The sequence below is a fragment of the Plecotus auritus genome (genome assembly GCF_963455305.1).
Source record: "Plecotus auritus genome assembly, chromosome: 9".
Taxonomy (NCBI): Eukaryota; Metazoa; Chordata; class Mammalia; order Chiroptera; family Vespertilionidae; genus Plecotus; species Plecotus auritus.
Genome location: NC_137783.1, coordinates 8,993,721 through 9,014,610, shown reverse-complemented (window position 1 = coordinate 9,014,610; position 20,890 = coordinate 8,993,721). Strand labels below are relative to the sequence as shown.

The 20,890-nt window shown below is 49.8% G+C and overlaps 1 protein-coding gene across 2 annotated transcripts in view; it reads right to left on the bottom strand.

Moving 5' to 3' along the window:
• Positions 1–1,456: 1,456 nt before the first annotated feature.
• The window catches only part of GFRA1 (GDNF family receptor alpha 1), a 194,544-nt gene continuing 175,110 nt past the window's right edge, over positions 1,457–20,890 (bottom strand). For both annotated transcript variants that reach the window (XM_080642810.1, XM_080642811.1), the window contains 2 exons: positions 9,229–9,282; positions 1,457–8,080 (listed from right to left, as the gene is read on the bottom strand). In XM_080642810.1, the coding sequence (XP_080498936.1) occupies positions 7,925–8,080; positions 9,229–9,282 (210 nt within the window). In that variant the 3' untranslated portion in view covers positions 1,457–7,924. The remainder of the gene's footprint in view (positions 8,081–9,228; positions 9,283–20,890) is intronic.

Below are 20,890 nucleotides of genomic sequence, written 5' to 3'. Positions count from 1 at the left end.
GGAGGAAACTGGTCCGCAGAGCGCTGCCGCCTCTGAGGTGTGACTGGTGGTTCAGGGGAGATGTCAGGGTCCCGTCCTTTCCCAGGGGCCAGCCGCCCCGGGGTGCTGCCACCTGGGGTCCGTTTCTCTGTGAGCAAAGTTGGGGATCTCTGCTCAGGCTGCCTGAGGACCCCTGAGCCCAGTGAGATGTGGGGTCTGGGGCTTTGCTATGCGTCTAAAACCCCAGGCCCAGATCCAGTGCTCACAAAGGTTTTGTCTACACTGTGGTGTCGGCGGAAACCATTCTACACTTGGTCGTTGGAAAGCAGGCCTGGGGAGCCAGGGAGGAGGGGACCCCCGATGGATGAGAAATCACAAAAACTAAGCGGGTCCCGCAGGACCTCGAGGGAAGCACACCTCTGTCCTGCGAGGGCGAGGCCTCGGGTGGCGAGGGGACGTGAGGTGCAGGCTGAAGCCGAGGACAGGTGCCATTACTCCCTGATTCTGGGCATCAGTGTTTTGCCGGATGGTGATAAGGGGTCCAAGATGCTCACCTCCCCAGGGAGGTGGGGGAGTCGTGTTTTGAGCCCCACAACTATGATGTTCTAGCAGAGGTCCTCAAACTACGGCCCGCGGGCCACATGCGGCCCACCGAGGACATGTATCTGGCCCGCCGGGTGCCGCTGCCTGTCCTGCTTAGCAGCCGACTCGTCCCGGGCCCGCAGTGCGCATAGGAATTTGTTCATAGTTTTTTTTTTAAACTACAGTCCGGCCCTCCAGTGGTCTGAGTGACAGTGAACTGGCCCCCTGTTTAAAAAGTTTGAGGACCCCTGTATCTAGCGGATGAATCCAGCCCATGCCGTGTCAGGTGCTTGTTCTCTGCCAGGCGCTGAGCTCGATGTTGGAAATAAGGGCAACCACCCACCCAACGTCTTGCCCTCTCACTGAAATACTATCTGGGAGTCCACACAAGCAATGCAGTCCATACGGGACTGGGAGAACCACCTGCCCCGTCTTCTCATTAGAATACGGCATGTGGGCTATTCGGTTGTGTCTAAATGAGTGGCTCTCAACCAGGGGCTTTGATGTCTCCCCCTCCCAGGGGGTTTGCCAATGTCCTAGCAAGCGTATCCAACTCGAGGCCGGTGGGCCGCATGCCTTAAACGAGTTTGACATGCTTGTGGGTTGGGGCGGTGCTACTGGATCTAGTGGGTAGAGACCAGGGATGCTGCTAAGTAGCCTGCAGGGCACAGGACCAACCCCCTACACCCCCACCTGCAGCAAAGATTCTCCAAAAGCATCTGTGTCAGCCACACCCCGTCCTTGATCACGTAACTCCTCTGCTGAGCAGACCCGCTCACCTGACACTGGGGATCTCTATATGTTTGTAGGTTTCAAGCTCATTTCCCAATGAATTACAATACCCCCCTCCCCCCAAAAAAAACATACATCAACAACCATTTTTGTTTTTCTAAAAAAAAAAAGAAAACGTTTATTAGGATACTCGAGGGTGGGGGGCTGGCTGAAGGACGACGTACGTGTACAATCAGTAGTGCTTGAGCAAATGCGAACAGAACAGTCCAACATCACAAAACCACTTCCCAAGTCCAAAGGGCAAAACTTGTACTTCTGACACGTGGAGGGTCCCCCGTGGGTGTCGGCGATGAAGCGCATTGCACACAGCTGTGCGAGGAGGCGCGTGGGAGGGACCCCAGGGGGACCTCGGGCTCCTTCCTCAGGAAAGCAGATACACCGGCCCATGGGATACACGCATGTGCTTCAAAGGCAAAGACGCAGAAAGCACTCTATCAAGCGGAGAGCGGAAGGAAAGCCGCTCATCTGGATCCCTTCTCCCCCTCACCCCGGCTCCGAGGAACCCCTCTCCCAGGACAGAATCCTGAAACGACCCTAGAACCCAGAATCCTTTTTGCATTCCACCTCTATTGTTAAACTTGCAGGAAACAGAAAGAACAAGAGCTGAGACATACCCTCCGGTGAAGAGTAAAAAGTCAGCGCCAGCCCGAAGACTGCACCAAAAAAAGTCCGCATCCCAAATCTCACCCAGCTTCGCAGCAGGGCTCGGCTTAAACAGGAGAAAATAATTTCAATATCAAGGGATAAGGCGCAGGAGATGAGAAAACTCTTTAAAGCAAACTCTGTGATGAAAAGTGTTTCCCCTCCTCCCTCGGGGGACAAGGAGCGGAGAAAAGAAAAGACAGATAATTAGGAGAACGATAAGGCCCTGGATTTCACGTTTCCGAAGCGGTTTCTTCAACCCTCCGAGGACGATCAGCTAGTTCTAAATCCAAAAAAAGCACAGCAGAAATATCTGATTGCCGTAGGCCTTGGCCAACTAAGGCAGGGCATATCTGGGATTTGGTGCTATCATTTCCATTCTCTCCACGCCCCCCCCCCCACCCCCACATTTTAGCTAAAGCTAAGAAATAAAACAAAATCCAGATCAAGCACGCTCTGCACGCCGAAGAAGATGCTGCGTCCCACCGCTCCGCAGCGCCTGGGACAGGGAGCTCACATGCCAGTGTGCCGAGCAGGCCTGGAGCACTCGCCTGCAGCTGTCCCTGCGACAGACACCCTGCCCGGCCGCAGTGACGAGAGGACAGCCCTTTACCTACGGGTAACTGCCCCGTGGTTGCCATATGCAGGGCATCCATCGGTTGTCCCAATTCTTCGTCCTACTTTAACCTTATGACGTCACGTTTGACGGGCACCAGGGGTCACTGCTCGTTCAAGGTTCTCCAATGTCGAGTGGGCACTGCCGAGGGTTTGCTTTCCTTGGCTACAGCAGGCTGGCGTCTCTCATCGTCCCCTGCGCCGTGGCTGGGACCTGACGGCTGGGACAGTTCGCTGACAGGTCCACCTGGCCATGCTCCCAGCCCTCTGAGGCTCAGAGAAAACAAAGGAAGGGGCCGTTGGTCTCTGGCACTTTCTCCAAAACAAGGGGGAACTGGCAAGAAAGCCCAGCCTGGGATGAAGAGAAGAAAATGAGAGCAAACCTTCGATGGAGGCCAGTGCCAGGGTTGGCGGCTGCCCTGGAGCAAGAATAAACTCCCTGTGGCAGTGGGACAAGATGCGGGTGTGGGCACCTGCCAGAGGCACACGGCGAAGTCACAGCTGCGCTGGTCAAATGAGCTGGAGACCTCAGGGGGCTGAGGCCTCGATGAGTGCGAGCAGGCTGCGGTTCTCTGCAGGCCACTGATTAAAGCAGCGTCTGCGGGCCGGCCCCACTCCTCCGGGCTGGGCCTCAGAGCCATCGGAAGTGCAGGTGGCGCATCCTGCTGAACACCCCGAGCCGTCTCAGGGAGGCAAGGGGAGCTCATCAGAGAGCAGCGGGCAACAAAGGGATGCCTGCAGAGGATGCAGCAGGTGAGACTGAGCTAAGAGGGAGCTCAGGGGCGTGTTGAATGGACAAAATTCCTAACCGGGGATTAGCATCATCTTCAGATCTCCTGGCTCCTAAGAAAGGCGTCTCCACCTTCAAAAGGCCAGGGTCTACATGCAAAAAAGGCCTCTGCTGGAACAGGAAGCAGTTGGGTCCGACTGCGTTTAGAGGGACGAGGATGAAGAATTGATGGGAACGGACCGGTTACATATTCGGGCAATACGTGACAAGGGTAAGGGTAGGGGGCGGGGGCATCAATCAATATGAAAGGGAACTGAGTCAGCCAATACCTTAACACACTATCCTTGTGAAATGAAATGTCCCACTAAATATACCCCGGGTCGGAGGTCGTGGCGAAACCCACAGATTTAAGGCCTCTGCAGTGAGAATGGGTTTTGGAGGCAGCGCCCTCCTGAAGAATTCCAGACAATAGGCTTAAAACAAATGGTCACTTGAGAATAAAGGCCATGTCGAACTCAGGATGTGTCCGATCTATACATGAGAAGCCCGTCTGAGTAATAAGAGAAGAACTTAGCTTCTTAGGGTGTCCAACCCAATTCCCAGCTGTTTTACTCTTTTAGAATCTCTAAAAAGACATTATTTTCTCTGTTACCCAGGTATTAGTTCAGGCTTGCTTCCCCCAGAGACACTGCCATCTAATTGGAGGACCTCTGGCTCTTTTGTTAGGACACGGCTCCTATTCGGATCAGGAAGGGACATCCTCGGACTGTGTGATCGTCACCCACGCAGGTGTCCTCCTGTTGCACCTCTATTCGCCTCCTCTCTCCAGACTCCTCCAGGTCAGTGCAGATCGGCCCTTCTGCTGGGACCGTGCCTGGGCCGTTCGTAATTTACTCTGTTGCCATTGCTTCTGGTCTCTCTTGAAAAGATGGGTTTCCCATGATCTCATTTGCTTTATCAAAGAGCAGAAGCAGCAAAGATCACAGGGGTATGAATTCAGGAGATCGAGGACAGCTTCGAAGGAGAATCAGGAAATGGGAACTCGTTTCAGCAGGCCTTTTCGGGCCCAGAGTTTAAACTCGAAGTAGTAGTACACTGCCTGACTACAGGAATGAAAACATATTTTTGTAGAGACAGGTCCTCCAAGGCCGCTCTTTGGTAAATACTAACGGCAGAAATACATTTATGCTGGATTCTAAGAAAAGAATGTGCTGATTATTTTAACTCCCACTGCTCTTCCATCTCCTTCCCCAAGCACTTGCCACTGACTCTGAAACGCTTCTGCTCCCACTTCCCTAGGGCAGCAGCTGGAGCGTGGGGAGTATTTGACGTAGGGTACAAAGGGGCAGGTGGGAAGCTAGACACAGCTGGAGAGGACCCATCCTCAGAGCGTGCGCATGACAAGAGCAGTCTTAACACAGCCCAAACCAAAGGCCACACAGCCCCGGAGGGGCCCTGACCTCTATTTGATGAACTCAAACACACGGCTTCTAAGACATTTTTAACTACAGGATAGACAAGTTTTGTAACAATTCATTTTAATGGAAACCACACTCCTATCGCATTTTGGATACAGTTTGCTATATTTGGTGAAAAATACCTAATGTAATTCTCAACTTACATGTTTTCTACTAGAGACTCGAAAAATTCAAATATGGAAAAATACAGATTCAGGTGGCTTTCTGAATTAATTCCCTCTCTCTATTGTGCACGCCTTCCTTCCTGTGCTCTATTAACAAGACACACAAAACAAAGATTGGCCAAAGAGATTCAACATCGAAGTGGAATGAATGTGCTTCTAATTGGTTTGGCAAATGTGCCTTTCTTTTGGCAAATGTGCCTTTCTTTTCCAATAAGTTGGGTGTGGCTAGCCTTGATCTGGGATTCATGGTCTACTTGGACAGAAATGACTGTTTTGGTTTTGTCGAAGTCAACTATAATGAGCTGCTTCCTGCCAGAGGCCCAAGCCTCAGCAGACAGCCCTTGTATTGGGTGGCTCCCTAAATGCAGGGACTGAAAGACAAGAGGTAGTGAATGATTTCTGCAAAAGACAATGAGACACGGAAAAGATTTACGTCACTTGCCTGCTCCAGTCCTGGGGTGCATGATGGGATTTCAGAGCCATTGAGTTCAACTGAGATCACGCCGAATGGCAGAAACACGTGTTCGGCATGATTTTATAAGCAGCTCTCTAATGTGTTGTCCTTCCCCCCGGCTATTTAATCAGCAATTTATTTTCAAATTGAGGATTTGGTAACTCTAATATGCTTCTATCGCTGAAGAAAAATGAGATCTTTATTGGTGATAGATGAGGCTTTTCAAAATTTAATTTATGTGTTGTACATCCATGCGTTCTTCAGCACAGGGTACCCTTGTTAGCCCTGATAACTCCCATCTCCTCTTGGTCATCTGAAGCTAATTAGATCCGCTGTTTCCTGCAGAAGTAATCAATAGCTTTCCACAGCAGACCACATGGAATCAGACCCACATGCAATTAGTCCAGTGTAGATACACAGGGATATCTTAATTAAAACAAAATATGCCTTGTAAGGGTTATGCTGTCATAGATGACTGGAATTCCAAATATTTTGACACATTTAATGGGTTTATTCAAAGTACGTCTTTAGGAAACTTTCCACTAATCAAAATTTGTTTGGTGAGTTTCCCTGGAAAACATTTTGAAGTGAAAAAAGTTGGTACTTAGTATTATCCATCTATATTTATTAACATTTGGATATAAATGCACTTCAGACACCAATGGAGCTCAAAGACTATGCCTTCAGCTCGGAATTAATAGCTTTTCCAACCCCAGAAATGTGACTAATTCTTACAAGGCAAGCGTCAGTGGGCCGAGGGGATCAGCATGACATGGGTACCGTGACTTCCTCCTCCAGCCCCTCTACTGATGTGACAAGAAAGGCGATGTTCCCAGCACTCTGAGAAGGTGGAATCGCTTTTTGATTTGGTTCTGGAGACACATGGCTACCAGCACCCGATCACTGTAGATTCTGAATCGTGCCATTCCAACCGGACTTCCCAAGCGCACGCTAGGGTCTCCTTAAGGAAGAGGACGATGGAAGATGAGATGCCGTTCACAAGCCAGATGCCCTGTACCCAGAGTCCTGTTCTGTTCTGTGTATCTCTGCCAACCAGCTCATCTCCGCAGACCCAGTGTTGACCTTGATCCACAAGTCTTTCCTTCTCGCACAGTCAGTCCCGGTCTGCCCTGGGCACGCGGAACAAATGCAAGCAGGTTCCTGATGACCTTCAGGCCAAACTGCTCTCCACAGCAGCCAAGCCATCGCAGTCCGGAGAGAACTCTGAACCCTGGCATGGACCCGCTTCGGAAGAGAGGGTAGCATGTTCCTGTCCCCTGTCCCAATCAAAGCTGCCTTTGTCAGGCAATGTGAAAACCACGCTACTGGGTTATGGCAATGGCAAGGGTGCCATCAGCCATTGCAGAACATTTGCCAGTGGCCACAAGTTCCCTACAGGTGTGCACACGCGTTTCATCAAGAAATGGTAATAGACGAGCGTGGCTGCTGTCCCTCCTCCTGTCCACAGCAACGTGACGCAGAGCTCTCTGCTGGAGCACGAGGCCCCTCGGAATGGGCCTCGGAAGGGCTGTTCAGGGAGTTAGTGTCGGAGCTAACCCCACTTACGGGGAGGAAAGCAAGCTCCATGTGTTTTGTGTTAAACCACCAGTAAAAAATGGAGACAAGATCATTACTTTCAAAATATAGAAAGCCAACAGTTGAAATCATTTAGTAGTAAATTGTTTTCTACATAGAACATCAAACATGTAAAGAGGTTAGAGGGACACTTCAGCTACGCTGGGCGCTCAGAGGGAGGGCTTCGCGCGTGGGTAAGGCTCAGGAGAGGGAGGTCGATGACCCAGGCTCGTGAAGCTTCACACCCTCGCCCCTCACTCTGTTTGCACTAGAAGCCAGGCACCACCTTTGGGTGTGACGGGTGCTTTTGGTTTGGTAGGCGAGAGCAGAACTGGCTACGGAACACAAACATTAGCACGGAAAGGGCTAGAACGCATAGAAAGGTGAGCGTGGGGACAAGCTCGTCTGCACAAAGTCCATCAAGGATCCTCTTGAGGAGAATCTCTGATTTGGGACCAACAAGCTTGGGCGGCTGCATTATGTCATCAGAAACCAAAGCCACCACGTGAAATGGGGAAGATTCTTGAGCAATACTAACTCCTTCGCTAGCTGGTAAAGGGCAGGGTTAAATTGTTAAAATCATCATCATCATGAAAAACTTGGCCCCGTTCGCTTTACAGCCAGATGTACAAACTGGCCCTTTACAATACAACGTACCCCAAAGCCTTCTGAGTTTGGAATGTGGCACTGCATTAGGAAGCCCTAAGGATCACAAAAAGCTTTCTTAAACAAAACAAAACAAAACAAAACAAAACAAAAAAAAAAAAAAGGAAACAAGTTTCAGTTGGATGAAACTGCTTGAGCAATGCTTTACCGGAGCGCCTAAAACTGGAATTTCAGCTATACAAGAGGACAGGAAACAGGTAACTTGGTGTTTGTCTTTTTACAGGTCCACGTTGTTTTTGAAACGCAGCTATAATGTTTCTGCCAACGACAAAGGTAAGAGGGTGGACAGGGCGGTTACCACCAGAACCAGCCGTGGGCTCAGACCGCAGCTCGGAGGGGCAGCCATTGATTTTGTGGTTATGTGGCTGGAGGCACCAGCGAGACCATCCTTTTCATAATCGCGCTGTAAGAAAGAATGCTGTCATTACCATCCACCGCAGGGGTTCATTCCATCGCAGTGTATTTAACCACACATCTTCCTCTCTCACCCCCGGCCCCTAACTAGCTTCTGTCACTCATCAAAGCTGGCCCAGGGCTTCCCAATTCACCGGCTTGTGGTTGTATGGGAAGCATCGTGAATCTGGGTGAGAACTAGATACCTTTGACAAACTGTCTGCTCGGCATTCATATTTTTGCTCCTCTGTTACGGATTTTAAAATCCACTTGGGGGGCAGGGAATGTGAATCGCCATTCCCCCCTCCACTTCCCAGATCCCCTAGTAACTACACAGCATGGAACCCTGTCTTTGTGGGACCACTGACTGGGGTGGAATGCTGGCTGACCCTCCCCCTCATGGAAGGACAGGTGTGGGACCACTGACTGGGGTGGAATGCTGGCTGACCCTCCCAGGTCAGTCTGGGGCCAGCAGAGCAGGCAGTGGCAGCCTCGCCCTTCATTGGCCTAGATTTTGTAGATGTAAAATCTAGTAGTAAATTAGAACCAGGCTTCCCGTATTTTATTTAACCCAATATTTGCCATCTCCACATGCAATCAATGTAAAATCACAGATTCTTTTCTTTCATACCAAGTCTTCAAACTACGACACAGCACGTGTCAGTCCGGACCTGTCCCCTCCTAGTCAGCATGGCTGACCTTCCACAGGATGCGCTACTCCCTCCCGCCTCCAGCACCAGCTCAATCCCATTATGTCGCATCTCACCACAGTGAGCCAGGATCATGACAGAGTCATCCATCTCCTCACCTGTAAATTGGGGAGAGTTACGTGGCTGCCCCAGATACCTCTGGGTTGCTATGGCAATGAAAGGAACTGGAGCTAGAGGACATCCCGTAAGCAGTGAGAGTGCTTTTCTGTGCCGGATGATAGCATGTGCCTGGGGCTTTGGGACAATGCTATTCATGCTGGGTCCAGTTCTGAGGTGACGAACCCGGGTCCCTCACTTGATTCTAACTTTATCCAATGGCTGCGCCTTGCTCTAAGGCCGGAGGAACATGGACTGGAAACTTGGTTGTCTCTGAGCCCTTCGCATCAGACCCTGCCCCAGGGGCCCTGTCTCTATGATGCAAGGAGACCCCAAAAGAAACACAACTTACATCAGAAAGACAGAGGTGTGTACTGCCCGACACATTGGATTTCAGCTTCTGTGCCTGAGGAGAGACAAACACACACACAAAATCACTCCTACATACAATGAGAGAGTAATTACTGCAATCCATTCATCACCTGTTTAGGGCAGTGCCACTGATAACAGGAGAAGTTAATAACATTTTATTGAATCCAATATTTGCCATCACCACGGATAATCAATATAAAATGATCCAGATACTTCGTTCTTGTTTTCCATACCAAGTCTTCAAAATATGACAGCCCATCTCATTTCGGACCTGCCCCATTTCAAAGGCTCAATAGCTCCCTGGGGCCAGCAGAGGAAGCACAAGGTGAGGTTACTAAAGACCAAGTTTTGAAGTCATTTATATTTTGAACTCATGCTTCTGAATGTTAATTTCTGGGACGGACCTTCAAAGTACAAATGTTGCAATAAGAATCCCCGTGTATTAGTAATAGAGAGATAGGCGTTCCTGAAACCTGTTTGTTCACTTGCTTATTCATCGCGCCAGTCAACACTTACCAAGCTATCTTCCGAGGCAGGGCCCATGGCGATATGAACACAAGGACGGAGTCCCTGGGCTCATGGGGCTGCCCTGTGGTGAGTAAAACACTCACTGCTTGGACAGGACAGGTGGTCTTGCAGACAGGTCTCCTCAAGGAATGGTGCGGGCATAACAGACGCCCGATCCAGCATTCTTAAAACTCGGTCGTCAGGGAGCTGAACTGGGAAAGCTATACATACGCTAATTCCTTACGACTGGAACAAGTCTCCGCTGGGCTTGTCCCTGAGAACTGAGTTGAAGGAAAGGCCCCATTACTCACACAATTGCAATGAAAATTGCTGAGCGGGTGGCAGCCTCCTTGCTTTCCAAAAGGAAACAATTAGGGTGCAGAGAAGTGAAGTGACTTACCCAAGGTCACACAGCAATTTACTGTGAGTCAGGATGTAGACCAGGTCTCTCAAAATCTTGAACAAAATTGTGCTCTTTCCTACATTACAATGTTTCTCCCAGGGAACCCTGGCATGCCTTACCTGCCCCCAAACCCACACAACCCCTCCCAGGACCTCCACCACCCAAACAGGAGCCCAACGGCACCGAACAGGATGAACCTGGTTCGGCATCACACCAGAATCGGGAGCATCGGGGCAAGCAGTGCCGTGGGAATGGCCCTGGCAGACCCCGTGCCTGCTGCAGGAACTTTGCAACTCACTGAAGACACACGAGCTGAAATGATAGCATCTTTACCCAGGGAGTAATTTATTGGCCATAATGCTACTTGGGAGGCATCATAATCTTTTACTGATATTTGCATATGCCAGCTGTGAATATGAAAAGGAAACCTTTAAACAGGCATCAAGAATAAGACACTGGGAAGCACCCCCAGGCTGTTCAAAGGTCACTAAATGTTATATATAAGAAGATCAGAGGGGAAACTGGAAGAGGAATTTAACCTTAGTCCACAACCTGCTTTTAATCTATATTAATAGCAAATCTTCGTCTATGGCATTATCACCTGCAGAGAAAAACGTGTAGAACTTTCCCATGTTTTATTTCTGAGAAATAAATTGGAATTGTGCCCAGACACCAAAATGACCCTAAAACATCACATTCTGTCTTTTCTTTCCTAGGCCATAATCTACAAAAGACACAAACTTTTGCTGAGGGCCTTTGCCTAACTAAGAAATTCACTCAAATGTGCAGAGAAGGCAGCCTGACTTCTAATCTGGAACACATGACAGCTTCAAGGAGTTTCTGGACTTGTGCCCACAGCTGAGCGGCCCACAGTGGCCTCTATGAGTCCCAAGGGCTGGGCCGGCCTCCTTCCGACTTGGGTCTGCATAATTAGCACAGCACCCCTCGTTTTCCTCACTAGATACTTACAAGCTATACGTCTTACATCAGGTGCCTGTGAAAGTACTTGTATAATACTTCCACCAATACACTAGAAGTCTCCCATCTTAATAGGGTTTCTTAAGTGGACGATGGATCTCCACAGGTAGTTCTGGTCCTCGTTAGTCGCTGAGCGTTCATCTGTGTACAGGACTACAGGCATACAACCAGGTAGACGGGCACAGGTCTAACTTCCCAGCCTCTTGCCCTCCATCTGGAAGTGGCTGCGATAAGTGTTCAATCACGTGGGAAGATGCATTTAGACTAGCGGTCGCCAACCTTTCGGACCTCACGGATCACCAGTGGTCCAGGGACCACCGGTTGGTGACAGCTGATTTAGACCACTTCCAGGTCTGCAACGTCTTTGGGCTCTTTTTCCCCCTAAAGTGGGCATCTTGTGGGCCCCTATGGAAAGGAAATGGTCACCTTCTGGCCTTGTTTCCCTGTAGCCCAGCCGTGGGCAAACTATGGCCCGCGGGCCAGATCCGGCCCGTTCGGCTGTTCTATCCGGCCCGCGGAGCCGAAAGAGCGGAGGGTTCTCTTGCTCTCCCCTCCGCTCCTTCACCAGCGGCAGTGTTAACATGGCAACATCGGGAAACACGGCCGCAGCTCCTCCTTCTGAGTGGGCGGATTTATATCCCCCATTCAGTAGAAGGAACAACCTCTCAATCTTCCAGAGGCTCCTTGTAATGCCCGCGACGCGTCTCCTGATATCACCCTGGGAATGCGGAGACACGTTATCGTGGTGATGTAGGGAGACACGCCCCTGGAGAGCACAGTATCAGAACATTAGCTAAAAAGGAGACCAACAACACTGTTCCCACTGAAGTTGATGTTTTAAAGACCAAAAACCTTTCAACCCAGTCTACATTGCCATCTATATCTACGTCCTGGGCATAATTTGGAAGTTGCACTAAAGAAAATGTTTAATTTACTGTTTACACATTTTGTTCTTTTCTATTTGTTTTAGTTTTAAATTATTTTATTATATTTAAGTTTAATTTGAAAGGCTTTTGTGCCTTTCCTTTGTTAGGCAATTTTATTTTGCCTTTGCCATCTTCAATATAAGGTATGTTATACATGTGCTATGATTCCTCCATTTTTTGAAGTTTGAAATTATAACAATTAGTATTTACATTCTTCTTGTTAAAATGTTTGAAACTATTGAAATAAATTTAAAAAAAAAGACTGTACCCTTTTATGTAATGATGTTTACTTTGAATTTATATTAGTTCACACAAACACTCCATCCATGCTTTTGTTCCGGCCCTCTGGTCCAATTTAAGAACCCATTGTGGCCCTCGAGTCAAAAAGTTTGCCCACTCCTGCTGTAGCCCCACTGGCTGCACTAAATCTGGAGGCAGCAGCCCCAAGCTCCTCTGGCCTTGAGGACCATTCGGGTTGGCATACGTGGATGAAATGCCGAGTAAAAGTAATAATGGACAGCCAGGCCCCTCCAGATGCTCTGGGGGACCGCCTTCTCTCCCGTTTCCCAACCCGCAGATGCACAGAGCACTCCAGAGGCTTAGCGGTCCACGCACACAGGCCTTGGAGTGCTCTGCTTACATAGCATGTTCACACAGCTTCCGACGGAACGGTCTGGTGCAGACCTGAGCAGAGCAGGGACCACAGGAAGGCCTGTGAGTCTGATCTGTGTAGACAGAATGCCGCCAGCTCCAGGCAGAGTGACAGGCTGGACGCCCAGGGCCTCTCAGGGCTCATGAGCTGCGGACGGAGGGGCAGAGCCTGGGACTCCAGCCAGGTGCATGCCAGGCTGGTTGCATGCTTATTGGTCTTGTGTGCGGTCGGAGCCCCGCCAGTGACCCCCCGAGATCAGAAATCTGCCTCCACAGCCCACCTAAGAAAACCTGGCGCTTAGACGGCCCTTGTAGAAGGCTGAGCAGCCTGCTATTTCGACATTTTAAAGGCTTTCATCCTGAGCATTTTTTAAAGCATCATCAAGCTATCACTGTCTGCTAGTCAGGTATGAGAAATGCTAACATCCAATTACAGGGCGTCCCCCACTTTCCACTCTTGCAAAGAGTATTTAACATACTTTAAATGCTGTCTCCGTTGATGGAAACTGAGATGGGGCCAGAACAGCTTAAAAAATATTAGATCTTGTAAGATACAGGGTAAGCAGGAAACTGGAAGGACCCCTTTTATCGCCAGGTTCTAAACCGGTAAAACCGAAAGCGTCACAGCGGAAGTGCTGGCAGGGCGCTCAAGGTCGCTCAAGACAGCCTGCTCATTACGGGATGGGCAAGGACACCCGCCCCAGACACGAAACCGTACCGTGTGTGACTTTAAAACATGGCATCTCTTAAAAAGGAGACAGGGAAGAAGAAGAGAACGGATTCATTTTTCTACAAGTCACTTTTAACCATTGTTCCAGCCCGTTGAAAAATGAATTATTTAATCTCTTAGGAAAGAGGGCTTCCTACCAGCTAATTCACAGTGACCCGGCGGCGGGGGAAGACGCCTGACTCGGAGCTGGGGGAAACACCACCACCAAAGCACAGAAGCACCAGGTTCTCATCTTGAAAATGGAGAGATGAAGAAGATCCTGGAGAAACCCGCCCCAAACCAGAAGCCTCTCTCTCTCTCTCTGTCTCTCTCTGTCTCTCTGTCTCTCTGTCTCTCTCTCTCTCTCTCTGGAAATCCAGGGAACCTGGTTTTAGCCACGTCGTGAGCCTGTCCAGCCGTTTCATAAAATTGTCACCGGCAGTCATCTGCAAGTCCAGGCCCGTCACGTAATTTCCAGGGCCCTGTAATTGCGGGGTGGACCTCACCAGTCCCTGGCACGAGAGAGTTAATAAATGCATTAGATGCTGTTAACCTCTGCTACCTGGAGTCAGGCTGTCGAGCTTTTTAGCCCGGTGATTAGCATTTGGAAAGCCTGCCGTGGTGCCCATGGCTTTCCTGCACAGAACGCACAGGAACACGTTATTTACAGCTCCCAGTCCAGCCGCACCTCGGCCACCGCGCATGCGCACAGGCGTTCTGCCCACAGTAGGCTCTCCCGGCCTGGGGGCCAGCGGCAGCGGGCTTTGGAGCAGCGCGCTTGCTCTGTTTATGGGATTGGAGACTTAGAAGTGCACCCACTCGGAACCTGGCATTTCAGCCCCGGGACTCCATTTCTGCAGAGAAGCCAGTGTTTAATCTCCGGCTTTTAGGTAGCTGTCAGCCAGCGGGGCATGCAACATTTCTCCACTCGCCTCAACGCCTAAGAAAAGCCAGTTTCTGCTCTACCTCCAGAAAATTAAACCGGAGGAAGTTGCCCAATCCAATAGCAACAGACTGTCCAGGCTGCAGCCAAATGGTCGTAATGAACGATGCTTCTGGTTCTTTTCTCCCTTGCTTTACTGATTAGAGAGATTTGCTATATTAGGAACCTGTTTGCTTAATGACAGAATACAGGCAATAAACAGAGAAATACACAGACTGTAAAATGCAATCAACTCTGCTCTCCAGCACTCACTAAGTACCTCGCTGCATCTATCACACTTGTCAATAGCAGTTTATGAGCAAATGCGTCTCTTCCGCAGCCTGGATGGGACCTTTGCTAGGGAAGAGCGTCTGCGTGAGCTCTTCCCGAAAGCGTCCGGCACTCACAGCCGTTTCTCAGTTTAAATCTACGCACCTTCGTTGTTGTTTTTTTTTTTTTTTTTAATATAATTGATATTTTACAGAGAGGGAGGGAGAGGGATAGAGAGCTAGAAACATCGATGAGAAAGAGAAACATCGATCAGCTGCCTCCTGCACATCTCCCACTGGGGATGTGCCCGCAACCAAGGTACATGCCCTTGACTGGAATCGAACCCGGGACCCTTCAGTCCGCAGGCCGACGCTCTATCCACTGAGCCAAACCGGTTTCGGCCCTACGTTTCCTTGTAAGACAAAACGCAGGAGGAAGCATGTGCCCCCTAATTCCGAAGGATGACTGTGGCTTCAGTCTGCACTTGCACTTCACATTGCATTTCACCCAAATCGACTCACCTGCCCACAGTGGCCTCTGTGCCTGACAACGCAGGTGTATCCACCCGATTGTATGGGTAGTACTTACTATATAACAACTCTATTGTGCTGTTGATATGTGCTCGCCTGGTAATTTCTGCACAATAAAAAAAATAAATAAGCAAGAAGCTGCCGGCTGCTGCTTCCCAACCAAGTAATGGTGGTCGCCCCAGTGCTCTGCAGTCGGACACTCTTTTCAGCTTTTCGGGTTTTGCCGGTTGGATTTGGGAGAGCCAGGGGAGGTTTCACGGCCGGTCTGGTCACAAGCAGTTGACCAGCCTTTCTAAAATCCCTTCCACTGTCCATTTTGAAACTCGCCTTCCGGGTGATTTGTTTTGCCTACAACCTTGGTAATAACCACTTACAACCACTGGTCTGAATAACGCGCAGTAAAATCCGCTATGTGAAACGAGCGGATGCGTGAATAAGGCCTGCTCCGAGCCCCCAGGCTTGGGGTTTTGTCTTTCAGAGCCTGAGCTTGGCAGGGAAGGGATCCATTTTATCCACACTGACCTCTGCCAGCCCCGTGGACCCTGGCACAGGTCAGGAAGGGCTGAGGGGTATGAGGAGGGCAAGGGTGAGATGGGGCAAGTGTCCTCCTGAGAAGGGCGTGGTGAGCATCCTTGGGCAGCTTGTCTGCCCTGTCTCTTCTATCTACGCCCTCCAAGACACTGTGTCTACACACTGCCTGAACTCCAGCCAAAGGCTTTCATTACATTAAGCTCTGAGAAGGCCTTATAAAGATATTTCACTCAGCGGGGTTTAGGAAGGGCCCACAGGGTGCCAAGATGTGTTAGTCTGGCAGGTTCTGGGCAGGTTGGACCTGATCATAAGATGCGGGTGAGGAAAGGTCTGGAAGCCTGATAACGCTTTCTTATCAGGAAAAGCTCAGACTCAGACCCCAGTTGGGTTGCCAGATTGAGTGGGGGGAAGGGAGGAGAGGGAGGAGATGGCCTTGAAAGTGATGTGTATTCATGTTCTAGAATCTGAGAGTCCTTGGGTTCCAAGTTGAACTGTGCTGTTTGGGTTGAGCCTAAAGAAGAAAACGCTCTCACCTGGCAGGACTAGGGACTGGGCCCATACATAGTTCACTGGTCCACTGACGAATTATGTTCAAGGGCAAAATCATGACATCACTTGGAATTTTTACAATGGCATCAATTTTTTTTTTAATTTCAAAACTTCTTTTTTAAATTGTGGTAAGAACACTTAACATGAGACCTACCCTCTTAAATTTTCTCAAGTGTACAATCCAGCCCTGTTTCTATAGGCACAGGCTGCATAGGGGATCTGGGACTTACCTTGCATTACTGAAACAGTACCCCTGTTGATGAGCAGCTCCTCACTTCCCCTCCCCCAGCACCCAAAATTTGATCCCTCGCTTCCATGAGTTTACCTATTGTAGGCACATCGTATAAGTGGACTCATGCAGTGTTTGTCCTTCTGTGACTGGCTTATTTCCCTTAACGCAATGTCCTTCAGACTCATTCACTGTCAATTATTGCAGGACTTCTCCCTTTTTTAAGGCTGAGCAGTAGTCCATTGTATCAAAAATTTTATTTTAAAATCTGAATGTGTGATTTACTGATTTTCGGATACACGAGCAAGGCCACCCTCTTTAAAACGTTTTCTAAAGAAAGAGTTTGCGGATTAGAGTTTCCTGGCTTATGGAAACTCTAATAAGCCACACTTGTAAGTCACAGTCTGCTATTTCCAGTCTTAGTTTCTTTAAAACAGGAGGGACGTTTGTTTGATACCCACAGAGGAATCTCAGTGCAGACTCTTTCTACAGTCTTCTAATTTTTCGCAGTCTTTTCTAGTTCTCTCGCTCACACCTACTCCAAAGGCTTTGTGTGTGTGTGTGTGTGTGTGTGTGTGTGTGTGTGTTTTAAGGAATTTGCCTTTTCCAATATATTCAAATAAGTTTTCCTCGAAGCAACTATGCTCCCTTTTGTGCTCTTATTCCAGTCATTCAGGTGATATTGAATTCAGTGATGTGGGGAACATACCAACCACAACAGCGCAGAAAGGTCTGCGAACAAATACATGTTCCCCGCTCTTCCGCGCCTGCCTCTCCCCTGGACACAGCAAGGCACAGAGGCGAGCAGGGGAGAGGCCAGTCACCTGGGCACTGTCTGTCTTGGGCATTTGGTATTTCCAGGGGAATGGAGAGGTCGGCTGCTGTGTGGCGCTGGTTAAGGTGCAGTGGGTGGGAAACTCTAAGTTGTTCTTGAGGGTCTCTTAGCTTTCCTCTGGCCCCTGTGCTGGCGGTTCTTGGATTCGGACAGGGGTGGGGAAAAAGGCTCAAAGCTAATTTGGCTTCTGGTCATTAATATTAAACAGAACTGGCTTGTGATCTTCTGTGTCTCCCTGGACTTAAAGATGAATGCCCTGAGAGAGATCCAGTCCTGTAAGATTTACCAACAGTCCTCCATTAGCTAAGCAGCCCCTCGGGCTTGCTGTCAGTCCCTGGCTCACCACGGAAGGGATGCTGCGGCCCCGCACGTGTAATTTAACAATAATGGCTGCATGGCGAGTGGCGCTGTGTGCAGACACCGTCTACAGCAGGGACCTTAGCAAGCACGGCAGCTGGCCTTCCTCCTTCCCGTAACCCCACAGATCGCCTGACATCTATTGTCCTTTTCTCAAACTTGGGGCAAACTCATGTTGCCCACGACCTCAGGAAACTGTGTTTTCAGTTCACGGTTAACTTGCCTGATTAGTAAAATATTCAGAAAAGGAGCAATTATCAGCTGTATTTTAGAAAATTATGCCCAATGAACAATGTGATTATTCCCAACAATGCATGAACGACGTGTTGGGTTGGCGGGGGTGGGGGGGGTGGGGGGGGAGGAGGAGAGTTTTGTAGAGCAGACACTCAGCCATAAGGATGCACCGGCAACGAGGCGGGCGGCCCTGCAACGAAACATTTGTTTTCGCAAAATGTGCGAGTCAGAAATGCAAATGTGCAGGAGCAACGGCAGATTCATTGTGGTCCCCGATGGGAAGTGCACGAAGCCCATCTCATCCGACACGCACCCTCATCACCAGCGGATGGTATTTATTAAGCCGCGGTTCTCCCGCGCGTTGACGTGCGGCTGAGGGCGGCCCGGTAACGGCTCTGTGACTTATGGCGGTAACTAGGGTTTGATAGAAAACGCCGAGGTCTGGAGACGGAACGGACCCGGAGCTTTTGTTCATGCTGTTTCGGAAGATGGAGCACTGTTGGTGCCACGGAAAATAAGGTGACAGCCCAACATTTAAAAACTGCTTACAAAATGTGCTTTTGGTAGACAGAGAAGAATATTCTAGAAAATAGAGGAAAACCAAGTAGGCTAGCAGAGATGACGACGGTGACGATCACTCTTCCTAACAGCCTCCACTGCCAGCAGCCCCAGCCACACGGTACTGCGTGCTCCCCAGAGCTGGGAGGACTTTCTGGGGGGGGGGGGGAGCAGCCCCCTTTGTACAGATGGGGGCTCTGTACTTGGCCTGGGCCTTGCCCATGCTTCCGTAGTTTGGGGTGGCTGCGCTGAGATCTGAGCCTGGTGTCAACTCCGAAACCCGTGCATGTGGACTCCGTGTGAGACATGGCCCACGCTACCTCCGTCATGTTTAGATCAACCCTCGGAAGGAGTTCTTCTTTTCCCAGGGATCACTGAGGAGGGTTCTGAGGGGCAGTCCTGAGCCCCAGGTCACACAACCAGCTCGGGCAGCCTAGACTCAACCAAGTAGCTGTCAAGGGGAGCACAGCACTTGCGGGGGGAGGGTCCCCCCAAGTCTCTCCTTGGCCATCAGAGCAACATGGGCAAATGGGACTTGTGCTGGGAGTCAGAGGTTAAGCTGGTCCTGGTGTTTTCTGTGTTTTTCCCAGAGAGCCCAGAGATGAAGCCCGCTCAGATCCTACCTGAGGTGCCTGCAGGCAGGGAACAGCCCCTCTGGGGAAACCTGCCATCATGTCCCCTCCTGGCCCCATCCCCAGCTTCCTCTCTAGACAGCCTCATCCATGATGCAACTCCTCTTGGGCCTTAAATAGGAAGGGCGGGAAGCCCTTCGCGGAACCTCACCCCCCAGAGGACCGGAGCCTTTGTCCTCCCGTTGGTCAGCTCCGTGGCTCAAGCACAAGGCAGCGCCGATCACTCGGGGAGGCATGGCTGGTTAGAAGTCCTAAGGATAGGAGGTCAGTGGGGGATGCAAGAAATTGGATTTATTTATGGTACCTGATCTAAGTGTGCTCAGAGGTATTCTCGTAGGTTACCCAGAACAAGAGAGCATATTTATAGCCAAGATGATACAGACGCCCCATTCCTTTTTATTAAGCATGTTCATTACCCAGAAATTGGGTTAAGCAACTGTCCGAATGCTGAATTACTGTCCCTCTGATGGGCCAGCATTACCACCTGTGGACCACAGGTGCAGGTGGCCTAATAGTTCTTCCCAGAATGCACCGAGGGGCCTCGTCTTCTCATCCCCATCCTTAAGTTAATCTCATTTTAAGACAAAAGTGGTTTAAAAAAAAAATGTTTAGGAGAAGACATCCTAAAGGGGTGGTCATAAAAAATCAGTGCATCCAAAGGCCCACTTCCACAGGGTGCACACCCTACCTGACTCCCGGTTTATTTCCCAGGTGCATGGTGGGCTAAAGGTCCCTTTAGCTCAGGCTTCCTCTGTCTCATGGTCGGCACAGACCAACCAGGAAGATTTAAAAAAAAAAAATGATAAAATAATTACTGTGCTGGAGGCTCTGTTACTGTGCCGAAGAATTTTAATTTGTTTAATTATCACAGCCCTCCTAGGCGGTCCTGCTCATTATTCCCATATTACAGATGATGAATCCAAGATAAAGGAGATTAAACGACTCGTCATCGGAGCCCACAGGAAGGTCTGAGTTTATTGTCACAAAAACCCTGATCCTTCAGTATTATCTACTCTTTAAGCACAGCAGCTTCTTTTTCTTTCTTTCTATTTTATTTTTTTTTAAAAAAGAGCAACTTTGAGAACTAACCAGGCCACACTGTTGGCCTTTTGTCTGCATGATCCCTTGTCAAGCTTCGGCGCAGCCCGTGCCTCAGTTACATTGTCTTACAGGGAGCTTGATTTTGGGGTGAGAGGAATGATGCTGCTGCCTCTACTTTCCACAGGACCCCAGAATCACTAGCTGTTCCCTCTAGCCCTGTTATGACATAGGGGTTGTCATGGCTGCAGAAGGTCATAGGTAGAGACAACATTTGAAGCCTGGAGCAAATGCCTACCCCTGTGGCCAGCAAGAAGGGGATTCGCCTGTGGCGTCGTTACTGCGATGACCGTGACCTGGCAAAAGATATCTAAAGCCCTTACGCTGTTCCGACCAACACCAAATTTCAGCTCGAAATTCTCTGGAGCTGACAAAGAAGGGTGAGGCAACTAGATAACTGAGTGGGAGCCAGAGGAAAGGGGACCCGTATCATTTCAAGATGACGCAAGAGAAGATTTCTAGCCACTGTGGGAAGTTCAGAGTCAGCCTCCCTGCCACTCACATAGCAGGCACCGCTGTTTATAACACAGAGTGGAAGTGGGCTGTGAGCCCCGAGCTCCTGGAATGCACCCCCGAGAGGAAGGAGCCCAGCCATCTGGGACTTCCCCTGGATGTTGCTATTTCTATGGAACTACACTGGGCCCTTCGAAAACGGCACTGCACCCAAGGGTCTGGGGACTGTGTTCCCAAGCTGTGGGCCATGTCCTCATGGTAACCATGTTA